General features: G+C 51.4%; 1 protein-coding gene across 1 annotated transcript in view; it reads left to right on the top strand.

Annotated features, from left to right (window-relative positions):
* The window catches only part of LOC129644410 (endogenous retrovirus group K member 25 Env polyprotein-like), a 73578-nt gene that overhangs the window by 46691 nt on the left and 6263 nt on the right, over positions 1–20624 (top strand). Inside the window, 2 exon segments of the mRNA XM_055570057.1 lie at positions 11009–11068; positions 15967–16204. Coding sequence (XP_055426032.1) covers positions 11009–11068; positions 15967–16204 — 298 coding nt within the window.

Genomic DNA, 20624 nt, shown 5'->3' with positions numbered 1-20624 from the left:
CCAGCCACAACTCCACGCAATCCACCAAATTCTCCCCTGCATGCTTGAGGAGGCCCTTAGACACTGCAGTGTTTCCAAAGAAAGCCCACGTTCCCTCTTGGAACTCGAAAGGGTACTTGACACAAGTTATGAAACTCCAGAAGTTTCACCAGATACCTGTCCCCAACGAGAGGAACGCTGAGTTACCTGCCACAAGTAAAGAAGAACACTGTTTTATCCCCCTCAAGTCGAGATGAGGGTCGATTGCCCTGCTTTGCCTGAAACGGAATGCTGACATCCCCATCGCACCTCGAGAAGGGGCTGGTATCTACTTGACACCTGAGGGGAACCCGGGGTTCTTGTCACAATTCGAAAGCCACGTATTTCCCCATCTACTCGAGATCAGGCCTGATTCCCTTGCACCGATTCGAATGTCAGCCGAGAATCAACTCAGAACACGAAGGGAGTTCTGTTGCCCTGGTTGGTAATTGGAAAAGAGCCCGAGGTCCCAAATTCAACTCGACTGGAAGCCTGAAACCCCTTTGACAACTCGAGAGAAGAGCAGAGTTCCATGCCTCCACACAAGTCGAGACCTGACTCCCTGTTTGAAATGGAATACACAACCTGAGACCCACGTCAGAACAGGAGAGGAACCATGAGATTCCCGCCTCAACTGGAGATGAGGCCCTATTCATCCATGCAGTGAAGCACGAAGGATACCGAGGTCCCCCTCGCAACACAAAAGGAGATCTGACTTCCCTGAGGAGACACTTGTGGGTCCTCCAGGTCAACACGCAATTCGAGAAGAACCCTAAGCTTCCCGCCACAACTCCACACAACCCACGAAATTCTCCCCTGCACCCTTACGGAGGCCTTTTAACGCTTCAGCATTGCCAAGAAAGCCCACGTTCCCTCTTGGAATTCGAAAGGGTACTAGAGACACTTTATGAAACTCCAGAAGTTTCCCCAGATACACTTCCACACTCGAGAGGAACACTGAGTTTCCCACCACAAGTCAAGAAGAGCCCTGTTTTCCCCTCATCAAGTCGAGATGAGGGTTGATTGCCCTGCTTGGCCTGGAAAGGAATGCCAACATACCTGTCACACCTCTAGGTGAGGCTGGTATCTACTTGACACTGGAGGGGAACCCGGGGGTCTTGTCACAATTCGAAAGCCACATATTTCCCCTTCCATTCGAGATCAGGCCTGATTCCCTTGCACCGATTTGAATGTCAGCCAAATATCAACTCACAACATGAAGGGAGTTTTGATGCCCTGATGCTAATTCAAAAAAAGCCTCCTGTCCCAAATTCAACTCTCCTGGAGGCCTGAAACCCCTTTGACAATTCGAGTGGAAAGCAGAGTTCCATGGCTCTACACAAGTCCACACCTGACTCCCTGTTTGAAATGGCATACACATCGGGAGACCAGAACAGGAGAGGAAAACTGAGGTTCCTGCCTCAACTTGAGATGAGGCCAATTTCCATTGCACTGATCCCAGTGGAGTCACGAGAGGCCATTCCAAACTCCACAGTATTCCTGAGCTCCCATAGGCACCATGAGAAGCTCCCTGAGGTAACTGTCACAAGTCTAGGGAACCCAGGGTTTCCTGATGCAACTCGAGAAAGACCTTGAATTTCCCCCTTCAACGTGTCTTGAGGCCCGATAACCCTGCCGTGACTCGAGGGAAATGCCTCATTCCCCCTCTCAACTCGAATGGAGACTGGACTTCCCTGGGGCCACACGAGAGGCTCCCTGAGTTCCCCATCGTAAATCGAGAAAAACCCCATACGTTGCACCACAGTTCAAGAAAAACCACGAGATTACCCCGTCATTGTGAGATGAGGGCCTTCTTTTCCTACAGGGCCTAGAAAGAAGTCCCGAGTCCTCTCTCAAAACTACACAGGAGGCTTGACTCCCTTTAGGCCACTCAATGGGCTCCAAGAGTTAGCTGTGGCAACTCGAGAGGAGAGTGGAGTTCTTTGCTTCCACTTGGGCAAGGCCTGACTCCCCGGGTGAACCTTGAATGCAACCCCCAGATCCCTGTCGACACTGGAGACAAACACGGAGTTGCTGGACACAAGCCAAGATGAGGTCTATTTGCCCTGCAGTGTCTCGAGAGCAATCCCCAGCTCTCCCTCGCAACTCGAATGGAGATTGCACTTCCCTGGGCCAACACGAGAGGCTCTCTGAGTTCCTCATCATAACTCCAGAATCTTGCCACAACTCGAGAAAAACCATGAGGTTCCCCGTCATGGTGAGATGAAGCCCTTTCCTGCTGCAAGGTATCAAGAGAAATCCCACGTTCCCTCTTGAAATTCAAAGCTGTACTTGACACCCTAGATGCAACTCAAAAAGTTCCCCAACATACTGGTCTCACTTGAGAGGAACACCGAGCTTCCCGGGATCACTTAATCTGAGCCCCTTCTCCCCTCCTGATCTCGACATGAGGCTCGATTTCCCTGTTTTTTTTTTCTGAAAGGGAACCCAACATTCCCATCGCACCTCAGAAGGAGGCCGGTCTCACAAAGAAATTCGAGAGGTAGCCTCATGGGTCATGCCACATTCTGAAAGACACTGATTTCCCTGTCCTCTTTTTATAACAACCCGATGACCAGACACTTCTTTGAATGTAACCCTGTGGATGAAGTAACAACACGAAAGGACACTGACACCCCAGTTGTATTGTCCAGAAAAACCCGCAGGTTCCAAATACAACACGACAACTGCGCTGTCACCCCGTGAACAACTCGAGAGGAAAGCAGAGTTCCATTCCTCAATACAAGACGAGGCCTGACTCTCCTGTTCCAACTCTGCAGAGACCCTGCAATCGAAGTCAGAAATGGAGAGGAACACAGAGTTTCCCGCCTCAACTCGAGACGAGGCCCTGTTCCACTGCACCAAACCCAGTGGAGGCCCGAGAGGCCCCTCCCAAGTCCACAGTATTCCTGACTTCCAATAAGCACAATGAGAAGCTCCCTGAGGTCACCTTCACAAGTAGAGGAAAGCCAGGGTTTCCTGCTGCAACTCGAGAAAGACCTCGAGATTCCCCCTTCAACGTGCCTTGTGGTTGAATTCCCCTGCAGTGAATCCAGAGCAATGCCAAGCTCCCCCTCTCAACTCGAATCGAGACTGGACTTCCCTGGGGCCACACGAGAGGCTCCCTTAGTTCCCCATCGTAACTCGAGGAAAACCCGACACGTTGTGCCGCAGCTCGAAAAAAACCACGAGTTTGGCCCGTCATCGCGAGAGGAGGCCCTTCTTTTCCTGCAGGGCCTAGAGAGCAATCCCGAGTCCCCTCTCAAAACTACACAGGAGGCTTGACTCCCTTAAGGCCACTCAATGGGCTCCAAGAGTTACCCGTCGCAGCTCAAGAGGAGAGCGGAGTTCTTTGCTTCCACATGAAACGAGGCCTAACTCCCAGGGTGAATCTTGAATTCAACCCCGAGATCCCTGTCCCCACTGGAGAGGAACACGTAGTTTCTGGACACAAGCCTATATGAGGTCTATTTGCCCTGCAGTGACTCGAGAGCAATCCCCAGCTCTCCCTTGCAACTCGAATGGAGATTCGACTTCCCTAGGGCAACAAGACAGGTTCCCTGAGTTCCATGTTGTAACTCGAGAATCCCGCTGCAACTCGAGAAAAACTATAAGGTTCCCCAGTCATCGTGAGATGAGGCCCTTTCCCACTGCAGCATCTCAAGAGAAATCCCACGTTCCCTCTTGAAATTCGAAACTGTACTTGACAACCCTGATGCAACTCAAACAGTTCCCTGACATACCGGTCTCACTCAAGAGGAACACTGAGTTTCCCAGCACCACTTCCTCTGAGCCCCTTCTCCCCTTCTAATCTCAACATGAGGGTCGATTCCCCTGCTTGATCTGGAAGGGGATCACGACCTTCACGTCTCACCTCAGGAGTAGGCCGATCTCACACTGAAACTCGAGAGGAAGCCTCATGTGTCATGCCACATTCCGAAAGACACCTATTTCCCCGTCCACTCAACAAAGGTCACGATGCCCGGGCACCTCTTCGAATGTAACCCTGAGGATGAAGTCACAAAACAAAGGGGCATTGACACCCTAGTTGCATCGTACGGAAACAGCCGCAGGTTCCAAATACAACTCTACAAATGGCACGTCACCCCGTGAACAACTCGAGAGGCCAGCAAAATTCCAACCTCATCACAAGACGAGGCCTGACTCTCCTGTTCCAACTCTGCACAGACCCTGTGATCGAAGCCAGATATGGAGAGGAACACTGAGGTTCCCGCCTCATCTCAGAATGAGGCCCTATTCATCCCTGCACCGATGGGCAAGGAATCCCAAGGTGGCCCTTGCAACACCAAAGGAGATCTGACTTCCCTGAGGAAACACGAGCAATCCTCCAGGTCGACAGGCAACTTGAGAGGAACCCTAAGCTTCCCGCCACAACTCCTCGCAAATGACGAAATTCTTGCCTGCCCACTTGAGGAGGCCCTTTTATGCTGCAGCGTTTCCAAAGAAAGCCCACATTTCACTGGAACTCGAAAGGGTCCCCGACACGTTTTATGAAACTCCAGAAGTTTCCTGAGATACCCGTCCCCACTCGAGAGAAACTCTGAAACTCCCGCTTCAAGTCAAGAAGAGCCCCATTTTCCCCACATCAAGTCGAGATGAGGGTTGATTGCCCTGCTTCGCCTGGAAAGGAATGCCGACATCCCCGTTGTGCCTCAAGAGAAGGATGGTATCTACTTGACACTGGAGGGGAACCCGTGGGCCTTGTCACAATTCAAGAGCCACTGATTTCCCCATCCACTCGAGATCAGGCCTGATTTCCTTGCACCGAATCGAATATCAGCCGAGAATCAACTCACAACATCAAGGAGTTCTGATGCCCTGGTTGTTAATCCAAAAAGAGCCCCAGGTCCCAAATTCAACTCAGCTGGAGGCCTGAAACCCCTTTGACAACTGGAGAGGAAAGCAGAGTTCCTACCTTCACACACATAAAGACGTACCTCCCTGTTTGGAACGGCATACATAGCACGAGACCCACGTTAAAACAGGAGAGGAAACCTGAGGTTCCCGCCTCAACTCGAGATAAGGCACGCATCCATTGCACCAAACCCAGTGGAGTCTGAAAGGCTCCTCCCAAGTCGCCAGTATTCCTGACTTCCAATAGGCACAGTGAGAAGCTCCCTGAGGTCACCTTCACAAATCGAGGGAAGCCAGGGTTTCCTGCTGCAACTCAAGAAGGACCTCGAAATTCCCCCTTCAGTGCATCTTGAGGCCGGATTCCCCTGCCGCGACTCGAGAGAAATGCTGTGCTCCCCCTCGCAACTCGAATGGAGACTGAACATCCTTGGGGCCACACGAGAGGCTCCCTGAGTTCTCTGTCGTTATTCGAGAGAAACCCCACATGTCCCGCTGCAGCTCAAAAGAAAAAAAAACACGAGATTCCCTCGTCATCGCGAGATGAGGCCCTTCTTTTTCTGCAGGGCCTAGAGAGCAATCCCGAGTCCTCTCTCAAAACTCCACAGGAGGCTTGACTCCCTTTAGGCCACTCAGTTGGCTCCAAGAGATACCCGTCGCAACTCGAGAGGAGAGCGGAGTTCCTAGCTTCCACTCTAGTGGGGCCTGATTCCCCGGGTGAACCTTGAATGCAACCCCGAGATCCCTGTGGCCACTGGAAAGGAACACGGAATTTGTGGACACATGCCTAGATGAGGTCTATTTGCCCTGCAGTGACTCGAGAGCAATCCCCAGCTCCCACTTGTAACTCAAATGGATATTGGACTTCCCTGTGCCAAATCGAGAGGCTCCCTGAGTTCTCCGTCATAAGTTGAGAATCCCCCCATAACTCGAGAAAAACCACGAGATTCCCCCGTCATCGTGAGATGAGGCCCTTTCCCACTGCAGCGTCTCAAGAGAAATCCCACATTCCCTCGTAAATTCGAAACGGTACTTGAAATCCTTGATGCAACAAAAAAATTCCCCTACACACCGTTCTCATTTGAGAGGAACACTGAGTTTCCCGGTACAACTTAATCTGAGCCCCTTCTGCCCTCTGATCTCCATACGAGGGTCGACTCGCCTGCTATGTCTGCAAAGGGATCCAGATCTTACCGTCGCTCCTCAGAAAGAGGCAGGTCTCATACTGCAATTCGAGAGGAAGCCTCGTGGGTCGTGCCACTTTAAGAAAGACAACGATCTCCCTGTCTGCTCAAGATAAGTCCCGATGCCCGGGCACCTCTTCGAATGTAAACCTGAGGATGAAGTAACAACACCAAGGGGAATGACACCCCCATTGCATTTTATGGGAAAAGGTGCAGGTTCCAAATACAACTTGACAAGTGGCCTGTCACCTGGTGAAGAACTCCAGAGACAAGCGGAGTTCCATTCCTCAACAAAATACGAGGCCTGACTCTCATGTTCCAATTTGCAGAGACCCTGGGATCATAGTCAGAAATGGCTGAGATTCCGGTCTCAACTCGAGATGAGGCCCTATTCATCCCTGTAGCCATACGTGAGGAATCCAGAGGTGCCCCTCGCAACGACAAAGGAGATCTGACTACCCTGAGGAGACACGAGCGGTCCCCCAGGGCGACACATAACTTGAGAGGAACCCTAGGCTTCCCGCCAAAACTCAAGGTAAACTACGAAATTCTTCCCTGCATGCTTGAGGAGGGTCTTTTAAGCTGCAGCGTTTCCAAAGAAAGACAACGTTTACTTGGAACACGAAAGGGTCCTCGACATGCTTTAAGAAACTCCAGAAGTTTCAAGACATCCCCGTGCCAACTCAAGAGGAACGCTGAGTTTCCTGCCACATTAAAAAAGAGCCCCGTTTTCCCGGCCTCAACTCGAGATGAGGCCCTCTTCCTTTGCACCGACTCCAGTGGAGTCCCAAGAGGCCCCTCCAACTCCACAATATTCCTGACTTCCCATAAACATCCTGAGAAGCTCCCTGAGGTCACTGTCACATGTCAAGGGAAGCCAGGGTTTCCTGCTGCAACTACAGAAAGAACTCGATATTCCCCCTTCAAAGCATCTTGAGGCCGGATTACCCTGCCATGACTTGGGAGCAATGCCGTGCTCCCCCTCCCAATTCGAATGGAGACTGAACATCCCTGGGGCCACACGAGAGGCTCCCTGAGTTCACCATTGTTACTCGAGAGAAACCCCACACGTCCCTCTGCAGTCTAAAAATAAAACCACGAGATGCCCCCGTCATCGCGAGATGAGGCCCTTCTTTTCCTGCAGGCCCTAGAGAGCAATCCCGAGTCCTCTCTCAAAACTCCACAGGAGGCTTGACTCCCTTTAGGCCACTCAGTTTGTTCCAAGTGATACGCGTTGCAACTCGAGAGGAGAGCGGAGTTGTTTCCTTCCACTCGAGCGGGGCCTGACTCCCCTGGTGACCCTTGAATGCACCACGAGATCCCTGTTGCCATTGGAAAGGAACACGGAATTTGTGGACACATGCCTAGATGAGGTCTATTTGCCCTGCAGTGACTCGAGAGCATTCCTGGCTCCCACTTGTAACTCGAATGGAGATTGGACTTCCCTGCCCCAAATCCAGAGGCTCCCTGAGTTCCCCATCATAACTCGAGAATCCCTCTGTAACTCGAGAAAAACCACGAAGTTCCCCCGTCATTGCAAGATGAGGCCCTTTCCCACTGCAGGGTCTCAAGAGAAATCCCATGTTTCCTCATAAATTCGAAACGGTACTTGAAACCCTTGATGCAACTCAAAAAGTTCTCCGAAATACCATTCTCATTCGAGAGGAACACCGAGTTTCCCAGCACAACTTAACCTGAGCCCTTCTCCCCTCCTGATCTTGATACGAGAGTCAACTCACCTGCTATGTCTGCAAAGGGATCCAGATCTTACCGTCGCACCTCAGGAAGAGGCAGGTCTCATATTGCAATTCGAGAGGAAGCCTCGTGGGTTGTGCCACTTTAAGAAAGACAACGATCTCCCTGTCTGCTCAAGATAAGTCCCGATGCCGGGGCACCTCTTCGAATGTAACCCTGAGGATGAAGTCACAACACCAAGGGGAATGACATCCCCGTTGCATTGTCCGGAAAAAGGTGCAGGTTTCAAATAAAACTCGACAAGTGGCCTGTCACCCAGGGAAGAACTCCAGAGGCAAGCGGAGTTCCATTCCTCAACACAATATGAGGCCTGACTCTCATGTTCCAATCTGCAGAGACCCTGTGATCGAAGTCAGAAATGGAGAGGAAGCCTGAGGTTCCGGCCTCAACTCGAGATGAGCCCCTATTCATCCCTGCAGTGATGCACGAGGAATCCTGAGTGCCCCCTCAAAACGAGAAAGGAGATCTGACTTCCCTGAGGAGACACGGGCAGTCCCCCAGGTCTACATGCAATTAGAGAGGAACCCTACGCTTCCCGCCACAACTCAAGGCAAACTACGAAATTCTCCCCTGCACGCTTGAGGAGGCCCTTTTACGCTGCAGCAGTTTCAAAGAAAGGCAACATTTCCCTTGGAACTCGAAAGGGTCCTCGACATGCTTTATGAAACTCCAGAAGTTTCAAGAGATACCCGTCCGAACTCAAAAGGAATGCTGAGTTTCCCACCACAAGTCAAGAAGAGCCCCATTTTCCCCGCCTCAAATCTGGCTGAGGCCTCTTCCTTTGCACCGGCCCCAGTGGAGTCCCAAGAGGCACCTCTAACACCACAATATTCCTGATTTACCTTAAACACCCTGAGAAGCTCCCTGAGGTCACTGTCATATGTCAAGGGAAGCCAGGGTTTCCTGCTGCAACTCCAGAAAGACCTCGATATTCCCCCTTCAACGCATCTTGAGGCCCGATTCCCCTGCCATGAATTGAGAGCAATGCCGTGCTCCCCCTCACCACTCAAATGGATACTGAAATTCCCTGGGGCCACACAAAAGGCTCCCTGTGTTCCTCATTGTTACTCAAGAGAAACCCCACACGTCCCACTGCAGCTCAAAACAAAACCCACGAGATTTCCCCGTCATCTCAAGATGAGGCCCTCTTTTCCTGCATGGCTTAGAGAGCAATCCTGAGTCCTCACTCAAAACTCCACAGGAGGCTTGACTCCTTTTAGGCCACTCAATTGGCTGCAAGAGATACCCGTCGCAACTCAAGAGGAGAGTGGAGTTCTTTGCTTCCACTCGAGCGAGGCCTGACTCCCCGGGTGAAGTTTGAATGCAACCCTGAGATCCCTGTCGCCACTGGAAAGGAACACGGAATTTGTGGACACATGCCTAGATGAGGTCTATTTGCCCTGCAGTGACTCGAGAGTAATCCCCGGCTCCCACTGTAACTTGAATGGAGATTGGACTTCCCTGCGCCAAATCCAGAGGCTCCCTGAGTTCCCCATCATAACTCGAGAATCCCTCGTTAACTCGAGAAAAACCACGAAGTTCCCCCGTCATCGCAAGATGAGGCCCTTTCCCGCTGCAGGGTCTCAAGAGAAATCCCACGTTCCCTCGTAAATTCGAAACAGTACTTGAAACCCTCGATGCAACTCAAAAAGTTCTCCGACATACCATTCTCATTCGAGAGGAACACCGAGTTTCCTGGCACAACTTAATCTGAGCCCTTCTCCCCTCCTGATCTCGATACGAGAGTCAACTCACCTGCTATGTCTGCAAAGGGATTCAGACCTTACCGTGGCACCTTAGGAAGAGGCAGGTCTCATATTACAATTCGAGAGGAAGCCTCGTGGGTCGTGCCACTTTAAGAAAGACAACGATCTCCCTGTCTGCTCAAGATAAGTCCCGATGCCGGGGCACCTCTTCGAATGTAACCCTGAGGATGAAGTCACAACACCGAGGGGAATGACATCCCCGTTGCATTGTCCGGAAAAAGGTGCAGGTTTCAAATAAAACTCGACAAGTGGCCTGTCATCCAGGGAAGAACTCCAGAGGCAAGCGGAGTTCCATTCCTCAACACAATACGAGGCCTGACTCTCATGTTCCAATCTGCAGAGACCCTGGGATCGAAGTCAGAAATGGAGAGGAAGCCTGAGGTTCCAGCCTCAACTCGAGATGAGGCCCTATTTATCCGTGCAGTGATGCACGAGGAATCCCGAGGTGCCTCTCCCAATGACAAAGGAGATCTGACTTTCCTGAGAAGACATGAGTGGTCCCCCAAGTCTAAACTCAACTGGAGAGGAACCCTACTCTTCCTGCCACAACTCAAGGCAAACTTTGAAATTCTCCCCTGCACGCTTGAGGAGGCCCTTTTACGCTGCAGCGTTTCCAAAGGAAGACAACATTTCCCTTGGAACTTGAAAGGGTCCTCGATATGCTTTAGGAAACTCCAGAAGTTTCAAGAGATACCCGTCCCAAACGAGAGGAACACTGAGTTTTCCGCCACAAGTCAAGAAGAGCCCCTATTTCCAAGCCTCAACTCGGGATGAGGCCCTCTTCTTTTGCACCAACACCAGTGTAGTCTCAAGAGACCCCTCCAACTCCACAATATTTCTGCCTGCCCATAAACTCCCTGAGAAGCTCCATGAGGTCATTCTCACATGTCCAGGGAAGCCAGGGTTTCCTGCTGCAACTCCAGAAAGACCTTGATATTCCCCCTTGAACATATCTTGAGGCCCAATTCCCCTGCCGTGACTCAACAGCAATGCCGTGCTCCCCCTCCCAACTTGAATGGAGACTGAACTTCCCCGGGGCCACAAAAGAGGCACGCTGAGTTCCCCATTGTTACTTGAGAGAAACCCCACACGTCCCTCTGCAGCTCAAAAAACCCCAGGAGATTCCCCCATCCGCGTCGTAATTCGAGAATCCCGCCGTAACTCGAGAAAAACTACGAGGTTCCCCCGTCATCGCGAGATGAGGCCCTTTCCTTCTGCAGCATCTCAAGTGAAATCCCACGTTCCCTCTTGAAATTCGAAACTGGACTTGACACCCTTGATGCACCCAAAAAGTCCCCCGACATACCAGCCTCACTCGAGAGGAACACGGAGTCCCCAGCACCACTTAATCTGAGCCCCTTCTCCCTTCCTGATCTCGACATGAGCGTTGATTCCCCTGCTTTGTCTGGAAAGGTATCCCGACCTGCCCCTCGCACCTCAGGAGGAGGCCAGTCTCATAAAGAAATTCAAGAGGTAACCCCTTGGGTCATGCCACATTCTGAAAGACACCAATTTACCCGTCCACTCTTGATAAGAACCCGATGCCTGGACACCTCTTTAAATGTAACCCTGTGGATGAGGTCACAACACCAAGGGGCATTGACACCCCAGTTGCATCATCTGGAAAAACCCACAGGTTCCAAATACAACTCGACAAGTGGCCTGTCACCCCGTCAACAACTCGAGAGGCAAGCAGAGTTCCATTCCTCTACACAAGACGAGGCCTGACTCTCCTGTTCCAACTCTTCAGAGACCCTGCGATAAAAGTCAGAAATGGAGAGGAACGCTGAGGTTCCTGCCTCAACTCGAGACGAGGCCCTGTTCCATTACACCAAACCCAGTGGAGTCCTGAGAGGCCCCTACCAACTCCACAGTATCCCTGACTTATAGGCACCCTGAGAAGCTCCCTGAGGTCATGGCACAAGTAAAGGGAACCGAGGGTTTCCTGCCGCAACTCGAGAAAGACCTCGAGATTCCTTCTTCAACACATCTTGAGGCCCGATTCCACTTCCGTGACTCGAGAGCAATGCCGCACTCCCCCTTGCAACTCAAATGGAGACTGGACTTCCCTGGCACCACACGAGAGGCTCCCTGAGTTCCCCGTCATAACTCGTGAGAACCCCACACTCCTGCTGCAGCTGGGAAAAAACCCACAAGATTCCCCCGTCATCATGAGATGAGGCCCTTCTTTTCCTACAGGGCCTAGAGAGCAATCCGAGTTCACTCTCAAAACTACACAGGAGGCTTGATTCCGTTTAGGGCACTCAGTGGGCTCCAAGAGATACCCGTTTCAACACGAGAGGAGAGTGGAGTTCTTTGCTTGCACTCGAGATGAGGCCTGACTCCCCAGGTGAATCTTGAATGCAACCCGGAGAATCCTGTCGCCACTGGAGAGGAACACGTAGTTTATGGACACAAGCCTAGATGAGGTCTATTTGCACTGCCATAACTCGAGAGCAATCCCCAGCTCTCCTTCGCAACTCAAATGGAGATTGGACTTCCCTGATCGAACACGAGAGGTAACCTGAGTTCCCCGTCTTAACTCAAGAATCCCACTGCAACTCGAGAAAAACCACGAGGTTCCCCTGTTATCGCAAGATGAGGCCCTTTCCCGCTGCAGTGTCTAAAGTGAAATCCCATGTTCCCTCTTGAAATTTTAAAAGGTACTTGATAGCCTTGATGCACCACCAAAAGTTCCCCAACATACTGGTCTCACTCGAGTTTCCCGGCACCACTAAATCTGAGCCCCTTCTCCCCTCTTGATCTCGACATGAGGGTCAATTCCCCTGCTTTGTCTGGAAGGGGATCCCAACCATCACGTCTCACCTCAGGAGGATGCTGGTCTCACACTGAAACTCGAGAGGAAGCCTAGTGTGTCGTGCCACATTCCGAAAGACACCGATTTCCCTGTCCACTCAAGAAAGGTCCCGATGCCCGGGCACCTCTTTGTATGTAACCCTGAGGATGAAGTCACAACACGAAAAGGCACTTACACTCCAGTTGCATCGTCCGGAAACAGCCTAAGGTTCTAAATGCAACTCGACAAGTGGCCTGTCACCCCATGAACAACTCAAGAGGCCAGCAGAGTTCCAAACTCTTCACAAGACGAAGCCTGATTCTCCTGTTCCAACTCTGCAGAAACCCTGCGATCAAAGTCAGATATGGAGAGGAACACTGAGGTTCCCGCCTCATCTTGAGATGAGGCCCTATTCATCCCTGCAGCAATGCACGAGGAATCCCCAGTTGGCCCTCGCAATGCCAAAGCAGATCTGAATTCCCTGATGAAACACGAGCGGTCCCCCAGGTCGACAGGCAACTTGAGAGGAGCCCTAAGCTTCCCGCCACAACTCCAGGCAAACAACGAAGTTCTCGCCTGCACCCTTGAGGAGGCCATTTTATGCTGCTGCATTTCCAAAGAAAGCCCACGTTTCCCTTGGAACTCGAAAGGGTTCTTGACACACTTTACGAAACTCCAGAAGTTTCCAGAGATACCCGTCCCCACTCGAGAGGAATGCTGAAATTTCCACCACAAGTCAAGAAGAGCCCCATTGTCCCCACCTCAAGTCGAGATGAGGGTCGATTGCTGTGCTTCGCCTGGAAAGGAATGCCGACGTCCCTGGCGCACCTCGAGAAGAGCCTGGTATCTACTTGACACTGGAGGGGAACCCGGGGGCCTTGCCACAATTCGAAAGCCACAGATTTCCCTATTCCACTCGAGAACAGGCCTGATTTCCTTGTACCAATTCAAATGCCAGCCCAGAATCAACTCACAACACGAAGGAGTTCTGATGCCCTGGTTGTTAATCTGAAAGGAGCCCCAGGTCCCAAATTCAACTCGGCTGGAAGCCTGAAACCCCTTTGACAACTCGAGAGGAAAGCAGAGTTCCATGCTTTCACACACGTCGAGACCTACCTCCCTGTTTGAAACAGCATACACAGCCCGAGACCCACGTCAGAACAGGAAAGGAAACCTGAGGTTCCCGCCTCAACTCGAGATGAGGCAGTCTTCCATTGCACCAAACCCAGGGGATTCCGAGAGGCCCCTCCCAAGTCCACAGTATTCCTGGCTTCCAATAGGAACAATAAGAAGCTCCATGAGGTCAGCATCACAATTCTAGTAAACCCAGGGTTTCCTGCTGCAACTCGAAAAGGACCTCGAAATTCCCCCTTCAGTGCATCTTGAGGCCGGATTCCCCTGCAGTGAATCCAGAGCAAGGCCAAGCTTCCCCTTGCAACTCGAATGGAGACTGGACTTCCCTGGAGCCACACGAGATTCTCACTTAGTTCCCCATCGTAACTCGAGGAAAATCCCCACACGTTGCCCCGCAGCTTGAAAAAAACCATGAGATTTGCCCATCATCGTGAGATGAGGCCCTTCTTTTCCTCCAGGGCCGAGACAGCAATCCCAAGTCTTCTCTCAAAACTCCACAGGAGGATTGACTCCCTTTAGGCCACTCTATGGGCTCCAAGACATACCCATTGCAACTGGAGAGGAGAGTGGATTTCTTTGCTTGCACTCGAGACAAAGCCTGACTCCCTGGTTGAACCTTGAATGTAACACCGAGATCCCTTTTGCCATTGGAAACGGACATGGATATTCTGGACAAAAGACTAGATGAGGTCTATTTGCCCTCCAGTGATATCCACAGCTTCCCCTCACAACTCGAATGGAGATTGGACTTCCCTTTGGCAACACGAGAGGCTCCTTGAGTTCCCCATTCTAACTTGAGAATTCCGCCACACCTCGAGAAAAACCATGAGGTTCACTCATCATCATGAGATGAGGCCCGTTCCCGCTGTAGAGTCTCAAGAGAAATCCCACGTTCCCTCTTGAAATTCGAAACGGTACTTGACACCTTTGATGAAACCCAAAAAGTTCCCCAACATACCGGTCTCACTTGAGAGGAACACCGAGTTTCCTGGCACCACATAATCTGAGCCCCTTCTCCCCTCCTGATCTCGACATGACGGTCGATTCCCCTGCTTTGTTTGGAAAGGGATCCCGACCTTCCCATCACACCTCAGGAGGAGGCGGGTCTCACAAAGAAATTATACAGGTAGCCTCGTGCGTCATATCACATTCCGAAGGACACCGATTTCCCCATCCACTCTTGATAAGAACCTGATTCCCAGACACCACTTCGAATGTAACCTTGTGGATGAAGTCATAACACGATGGGGCACTGACATCCCGGTTGCATCGTCCAGAAAAACCCACAGGTTCCAAATACAACTCGACAAGTGTCCTGTCACCCCATGAACAACTCGAGAGGAAAGCGGAGTTCCATTCCTCAGCACATGACGAGGACTGACTCTCCTGTTCCAACTCTGCAGAGACCCTGCGATTGAAGTCAGAAATGGAGAGGAACCCTGAGATTCCCTCCTCAACTCGAGATGAGGCCCTCTTCCATTGCACCAAACCCAGTGGAGTCCCGAGAGGCCCCTCCCAACTTCACAGTATCCCTGACTTCTCATAGGCACCCTGAGAAGCTCCTTGAGGTCACCAACCCAAGTCGAGGGAACCCAGGGTTTACTGCCACAACTGAGAAACACCACGAGATTCCTCCTTCAATGCCTCTTGAGGCCTGATTCCCCTACCGTGACTCAAGAGCAATGCCACGCTCCCCCTCCCAACTCGAATGGAGACTGGACTTCCCTGGGGCCACACGACAGGCTCCCTAAGTTCCCCATCGTAACTTGCGGAAAACCCCACACGTTGCGTCGCAGCTCGAAAAAAACCACGAGATTCGCCCATTGTCGCGAGATGAGGCCCTTCTTTTGCTGCAGGGCCTAACAGCAATCCTGAGTCCTCTCTCAAAACTCCACAGGAGGCTCGACTCCCTTTAGGCCACTCAATGGGCTTCAAGAGATACCCGTCGCAATTCGAGAGGAGAGCAGAGTTCTTTGCTTCCACTCGAGACGCGGCATGACTCCCCGGGTGAATATAGAATGAAACCCCGAGATCCCTGTCACCACTGGAAAGGAACACATACTTTCTGGACACAAACCTAGATGAGTTCTATTTGCCCTGCAGTGACTCGAGGGCAATCCTCAGCTCTCCCTGGCAACTCGAACAGAGATTGGACCCCTGGACCACCACGAGAGGCATGCAGAGTTCCCCGTTGTAACTCGAGAATCCCACCGCAACTCGAGAAAAACCACGAGGTTCCCCCGTCATCATGAGATGGAGCCCTTTCCTGGTGCAGCGTATCAAGAGAAATCCCAAGTTCCCTCTTGAAATACGAAACGGTACTTGACACCCTTAATGCAACTCAAAAAGTTCCCTGACACACAGGTCTCACTCGAGAGGAATACCGAGTTTCCTGGCATCACTTAATCTGAGCCTCTTCTACCCTCCTGATCTCGACAAGAGGGTCGATTCCCCTGCTGTGTCTGGAAGGGGATGCCGACCTTCACGTCCCAACTCAGGAGGAGGCCGGTCCTACACGGAAACTCGAGAGGAAGCCTCGAGTGTCGTGGCACATTCCGAAAGACACCGATTTCCCCGTCCACTCAAGAAAGCTCCTGATGACTGGGCACCTCTTCGAATATAACCCTGAGGATGAAGTCACAACAAGAAGGGGCACTGACACCCTAGTTGCATCGTCTGTAAATAGCCGCAGGTTCCAAATACAACTCAACAAGTGGCCTGTCACCCCGTGAAACTCGAGAGGCAAGTGGAGTTCCATTCCTCAACCCAAGACGAGGCCTGACTCTCCTGTTCCAACTCTGCAGAGACCCTGCAATTGAAGTCAGAAATCTAGAGCAACACTGAGATTCCCGCCTCATCTAGAGATGAGGCCCTATTCATCCCTGTGGCTATGTGTGAGGAATCCCGAGGTGGCCCTTGGAACGCCAAAGGAGATCTAACTTCCCTCAGGACACACGAGTGGACCCCCAGGTCAACTGGCAACTCGAGAGGAACCCTAAGCTTCCTGCCACAACTGCACGCAAATGACGAAATTCTAGCCTGGACGCTTGAGAAGGCCCTTTAACGCTTCAGCGTTTCCAAATAAAGCCCACGTTTCCCTTGGAACTTGAAAGGGTCCTCAACACACTTTATGAAGCTCCAGAGGTTTCCTGAGATACCCATTCCCACTCGAGAGGAACGCTGAAATTCCCGCCACAAGTCAAGAAGAGCCCTATGTTCCCCTCCTCAAGTCGAGATGAGCGTTGATTTCCCTGATTCACCTGAAAAGAAATGCCGACATCCCTGGCACACCTCGAGAGGAGGTTGGTATCTACTTGACACTGGAGGGGAACCCGGGGGCCTTGTCACAATTCAAAATCCACTAATTTCCCCCTCCACTCTAGATCAGGCCTGATTTCCTTGCACGGATTCGAATGTCAGCCGAGAATCAACTCACAACACGAAGGAGTTCTGATGCCCTGGTTGTTAATCTGAAAAGAACCTCAGGTCCCAAATTCAACTGGGCTGGAGGCCTGAAACCCCTTTGACAACTCGAGAGGAAAGCAGAGTTCCATGCCTTCACACACGTTGAGACCTACCTCCCTGTTTGAAAAGGCATACACAGCCTGATACCCACGTCAAAACAGGAGAGGAAACCTGAGGTTCCTGCCTCAACTCGAGATGAGGCCCTCTTCCATTTTACCAAACCCAATGGAGACTGAAGGGCCCTCCCACGTCCACAGGATTCCTGGCTTCCAATAGGCACAATGAGAGGCTCCCTTAGGTCACCGTCACAAGTCGAGGAAACCCAGGGTTTCCTGCTGCAACTCGAGAAAGACCTCGAAATTCCCCCTTCACCATGTCTTGAGGACAGATTCCGCTGCAGTTAATCGAGAGCAATGCCGCTCTGCCCCGCACAACTTGAATGGAGACTGGACCTCCCTGGGGCGCATGAAAGGCTCCCTTAGTTCCCCATCGTAACTCCAGAAAAACTCCATACGTTGCACTGCAGCTGGAATAAAACCACGAGATTCACCCGTCATCACGAGATGAGGCCCTTCTTTTCCTGCAGGGCCTAGAGAGCAATCCTGAGTCCTCTCTCCAAACTCCACAGGAGGCATGACACCCTTTGGCCACTCTATAGGCTCCAAGAGAAACCCATCGCAACTCGAGAGGAGAGCGAAATTATTTGCTTCCACTCGAGACGAGGCCTGAATCCCCGGGTGAACCTTGAATGTAACACCGAGATCCCTGTTGCCATTGGAGAGGAACACGGATTTTCTGGACAAAAGCCTACATGAGGTCTATTTGCCCTGCAGTGACTCGAGAGCAATCCCCAGCTCTCCCTCACAACTCGACTGGAGATTGGACTTCCCTGGGCCAACACGAGAGGCTCCCTGAGAGCCTTGTCATAACTCGAGAATCCTGCTGCAACTCGAGAAAAACAATGAGGTTCCCGGATCATCGTGAGATGACGCCCCTTCCCGCTGCAGCGTCTCAAGAGAAATCCCCTGTTCCCTTTTTAAATTCGAAATAGAACTTGACACCCTTGATGCAACCCAAAAAGTTCCCCGACATACCTGTCTCACTCGAGAGGAACACGAGTTTTCCGGCACCATTTAATCTGAGCCTCTTCTCCCCTCCTGATCTCGACATGAGGGTCGATTCCCCTGCTTTGTCTGGAAAGGGATCCCGACCTTCCCGTCACACCTCAGGAGGAGGCTGGTCTCAGAAAGAAATTCGAAAGGTAGCGTCATGGGTCATGCCACATTCCGAAAGACACCAATTTCCCTGTCCACTCTTGATAAGAACCCGATGCCCAGACACCTCTTCGAATGTAACCCTGTGGATGAAGTCACAGCACGAAGGGGCACTGACACCCCAGTTGCATCATCCTGAAAAACCTGCAGGTTCCAAATACAATGCGACAAGTGGCCTGTCACCCTGTGAACAACTAGAGAGGCAAGAGGAGTTCATTTACTCAACACAAGACGAGGCCTGACTCTCCTGTTCCAACTGTACAGAAACCCTGCAATCGAAGTCAGAAATGGAGAGGAACCCTGGGGTTCCCACCTCAACTCGAGATGAGGCGCTCTTCCACTGCACCAAACCCAGTAGAACTCCGAGAGGCTCCTACCAACTCCACAGTATACCTGACTTCTCATAGGCACCCTGAGAAGCTCCCTGAGATCACCGTCACAAGTCCAGTGAACCCAGGGTTTCCTGCTGCAACTAGAGAAAGATGTCAAGATTCCTTCTTCACCGTGTCTTGAGGCCCGATTCCCCTACCATGACTCAAGAGCAATGCCGCGCTCCCCCTCGCAACTCAAATGGAGACCTGACTTCCCTGGCACCACATGAGAGGCTCCCTGAGTTCCCCATAGTAACTGGTGAGAAACCCCACATTTGCGCCGCACCTCGAAAGAAACCACAAGATTCTCCCATCATTGAGAGATGAGGCCCTTCTTTTCCTGCAGGGCCTAGAGAGCAAACCCGAGTCCTCTCTCAAAATTCCACAGGAGGTTTGACTCCCTTTAGGCCACTCAATGGGCTCCAAGAGATACCTGTCACAACTCGAGAGGAGAGCAGAGTTCTTTGCTTCCTCTCGAGACGAGGATGACTCCCCGGGTGCCGGGGACCAGCCCCGGCTGAGCCAGGGTATTCGAAGGAGAGACGGCGTAGGCGAGGGTCAGGGAACAACTGCTTAATTACACTTTAATTAAGGATACAAAGAGTAATAGAATAAAGATAGCCCAGTGAGGAAATTCAGTGGAGAAAAGCGGCTGAAATAAGGATAGCTCAGTAGGAAAATTCAGTGGAGAAAAGAGGCTGAGTAGCTTGGTTTACACGGGAGACCAATAAAACTTCAAGACAAGAAGTTTGCACCACTTGCGTAGGCCGCAGGCGTCCTTCTGTTCTCCTGAAGGAGAGGAGACACTGAGGCCTCCCCAGTCGGATCTTAGAAGCCCAGGCATAATTAGCAAGCATGGCGGGTTCCGCGCTCCAGATGGAGACTCAGCCGGAAGTTGAAAGAGAGAGCGACATGGGGAGACCAAGTTTTGGTGAACAAGGCCCGCACTTTATTTTCCAAAGTAGTTTTTATACCTTAAGTTATGCATAGAGGATAATGGGGGAAGGGGTAGAGTCATGCAGCAAGCCAGGCTTTTTTCCTGTAAACTTGTCATATGCAAAAGTTCAGGTGATAGACATCATCTTCTGGCCAGGAGGCCTGTTAACATTTTAAGAAACTTATCTTTCTCTAAAGGTGATTATTCCAAAGTCAGGCGCCAGCCTCCAAAAAAGCATTGGACAAAGCTGCATTTTACATTTCTATACACCCATTATATCAATCAATACGCTGCCAAGTACACAGTAGGTAAGGAGTATGGAGACTTAGCAGCAAACATTGGCCCAACAAGTGAAAAACCCTTCACCAATACAATTTCTAATCAATCTTTTAACTACTCAAAGGAATCTGTGTTTAGGCAGTTTAGAACATCTCCTGCCTCTCACAGTTGGGAGGCTCTGAACAATCACATGTGGCCGGAAAAACCCATTCAGGCAGGCTAGAGGATTTCCAAAGGAGTTTGTAGGTTGAAACACTGTCACATCCAAGAATTATTAACTGGAGTTGTAAGCTAACTCTTTTTTCAGAGAGAGGTAGTGGGAGACAGCCCCCCGTAAAGTCAGAGGTGTAGGTGAAAGCACAAAGCAGAAAGTAGGCAGACTCTGGTTTGGGGGTAGATGCTCGAGAATTTCCAGGGGGACTCCTGAGGCTCGATCACGCCTTTGCGTATGCCGAGCCTCCTTCCTCATGACCTTTGTCATGGGCGGAGTGCCTCACGCTGGCTCCCGGCAGTGATAGAATTCCAGTTGAGCTATTACAGATCCTCACTCAATATGCAATATGCACTCAATATGCAATATGCCGGCTCCTGGCACCCGGGTGAATCTTGAATTCAACCCCGAGATCCCTGTCACCACAGGAGAGGGAGGGGAACACGGAGTTTCTGGACACAAGCCTAGATGAGGTCTTTTTGCCCTACATTGACTGGGGAGCATTCCCCAGTTCACCTCACAACTCGAAGGAGATTGGTCTTCCCTGGGCCAACACAAGAG

This window comes from Bubalus kerabau, chromosome 2, assembly GCF_029407905.1.
Source record: "Bubalus kerabau isolate K-KA32 ecotype Philippines breed swamp buffalo chromosome 2, PCC_UOA_SB_1v2, whole genome shotgun sequence".
NCBI lineage: Eukaryota > Metazoa > Chordata > Mammalia > Artiodactyla > Bovidae > Bubalus > Bubalus kerabau.
The sequence above is the reverse complement of the archived record's forward strand: the minus strand, read 5'-3'. Positions and strand labels throughout refer to the sequence as shown.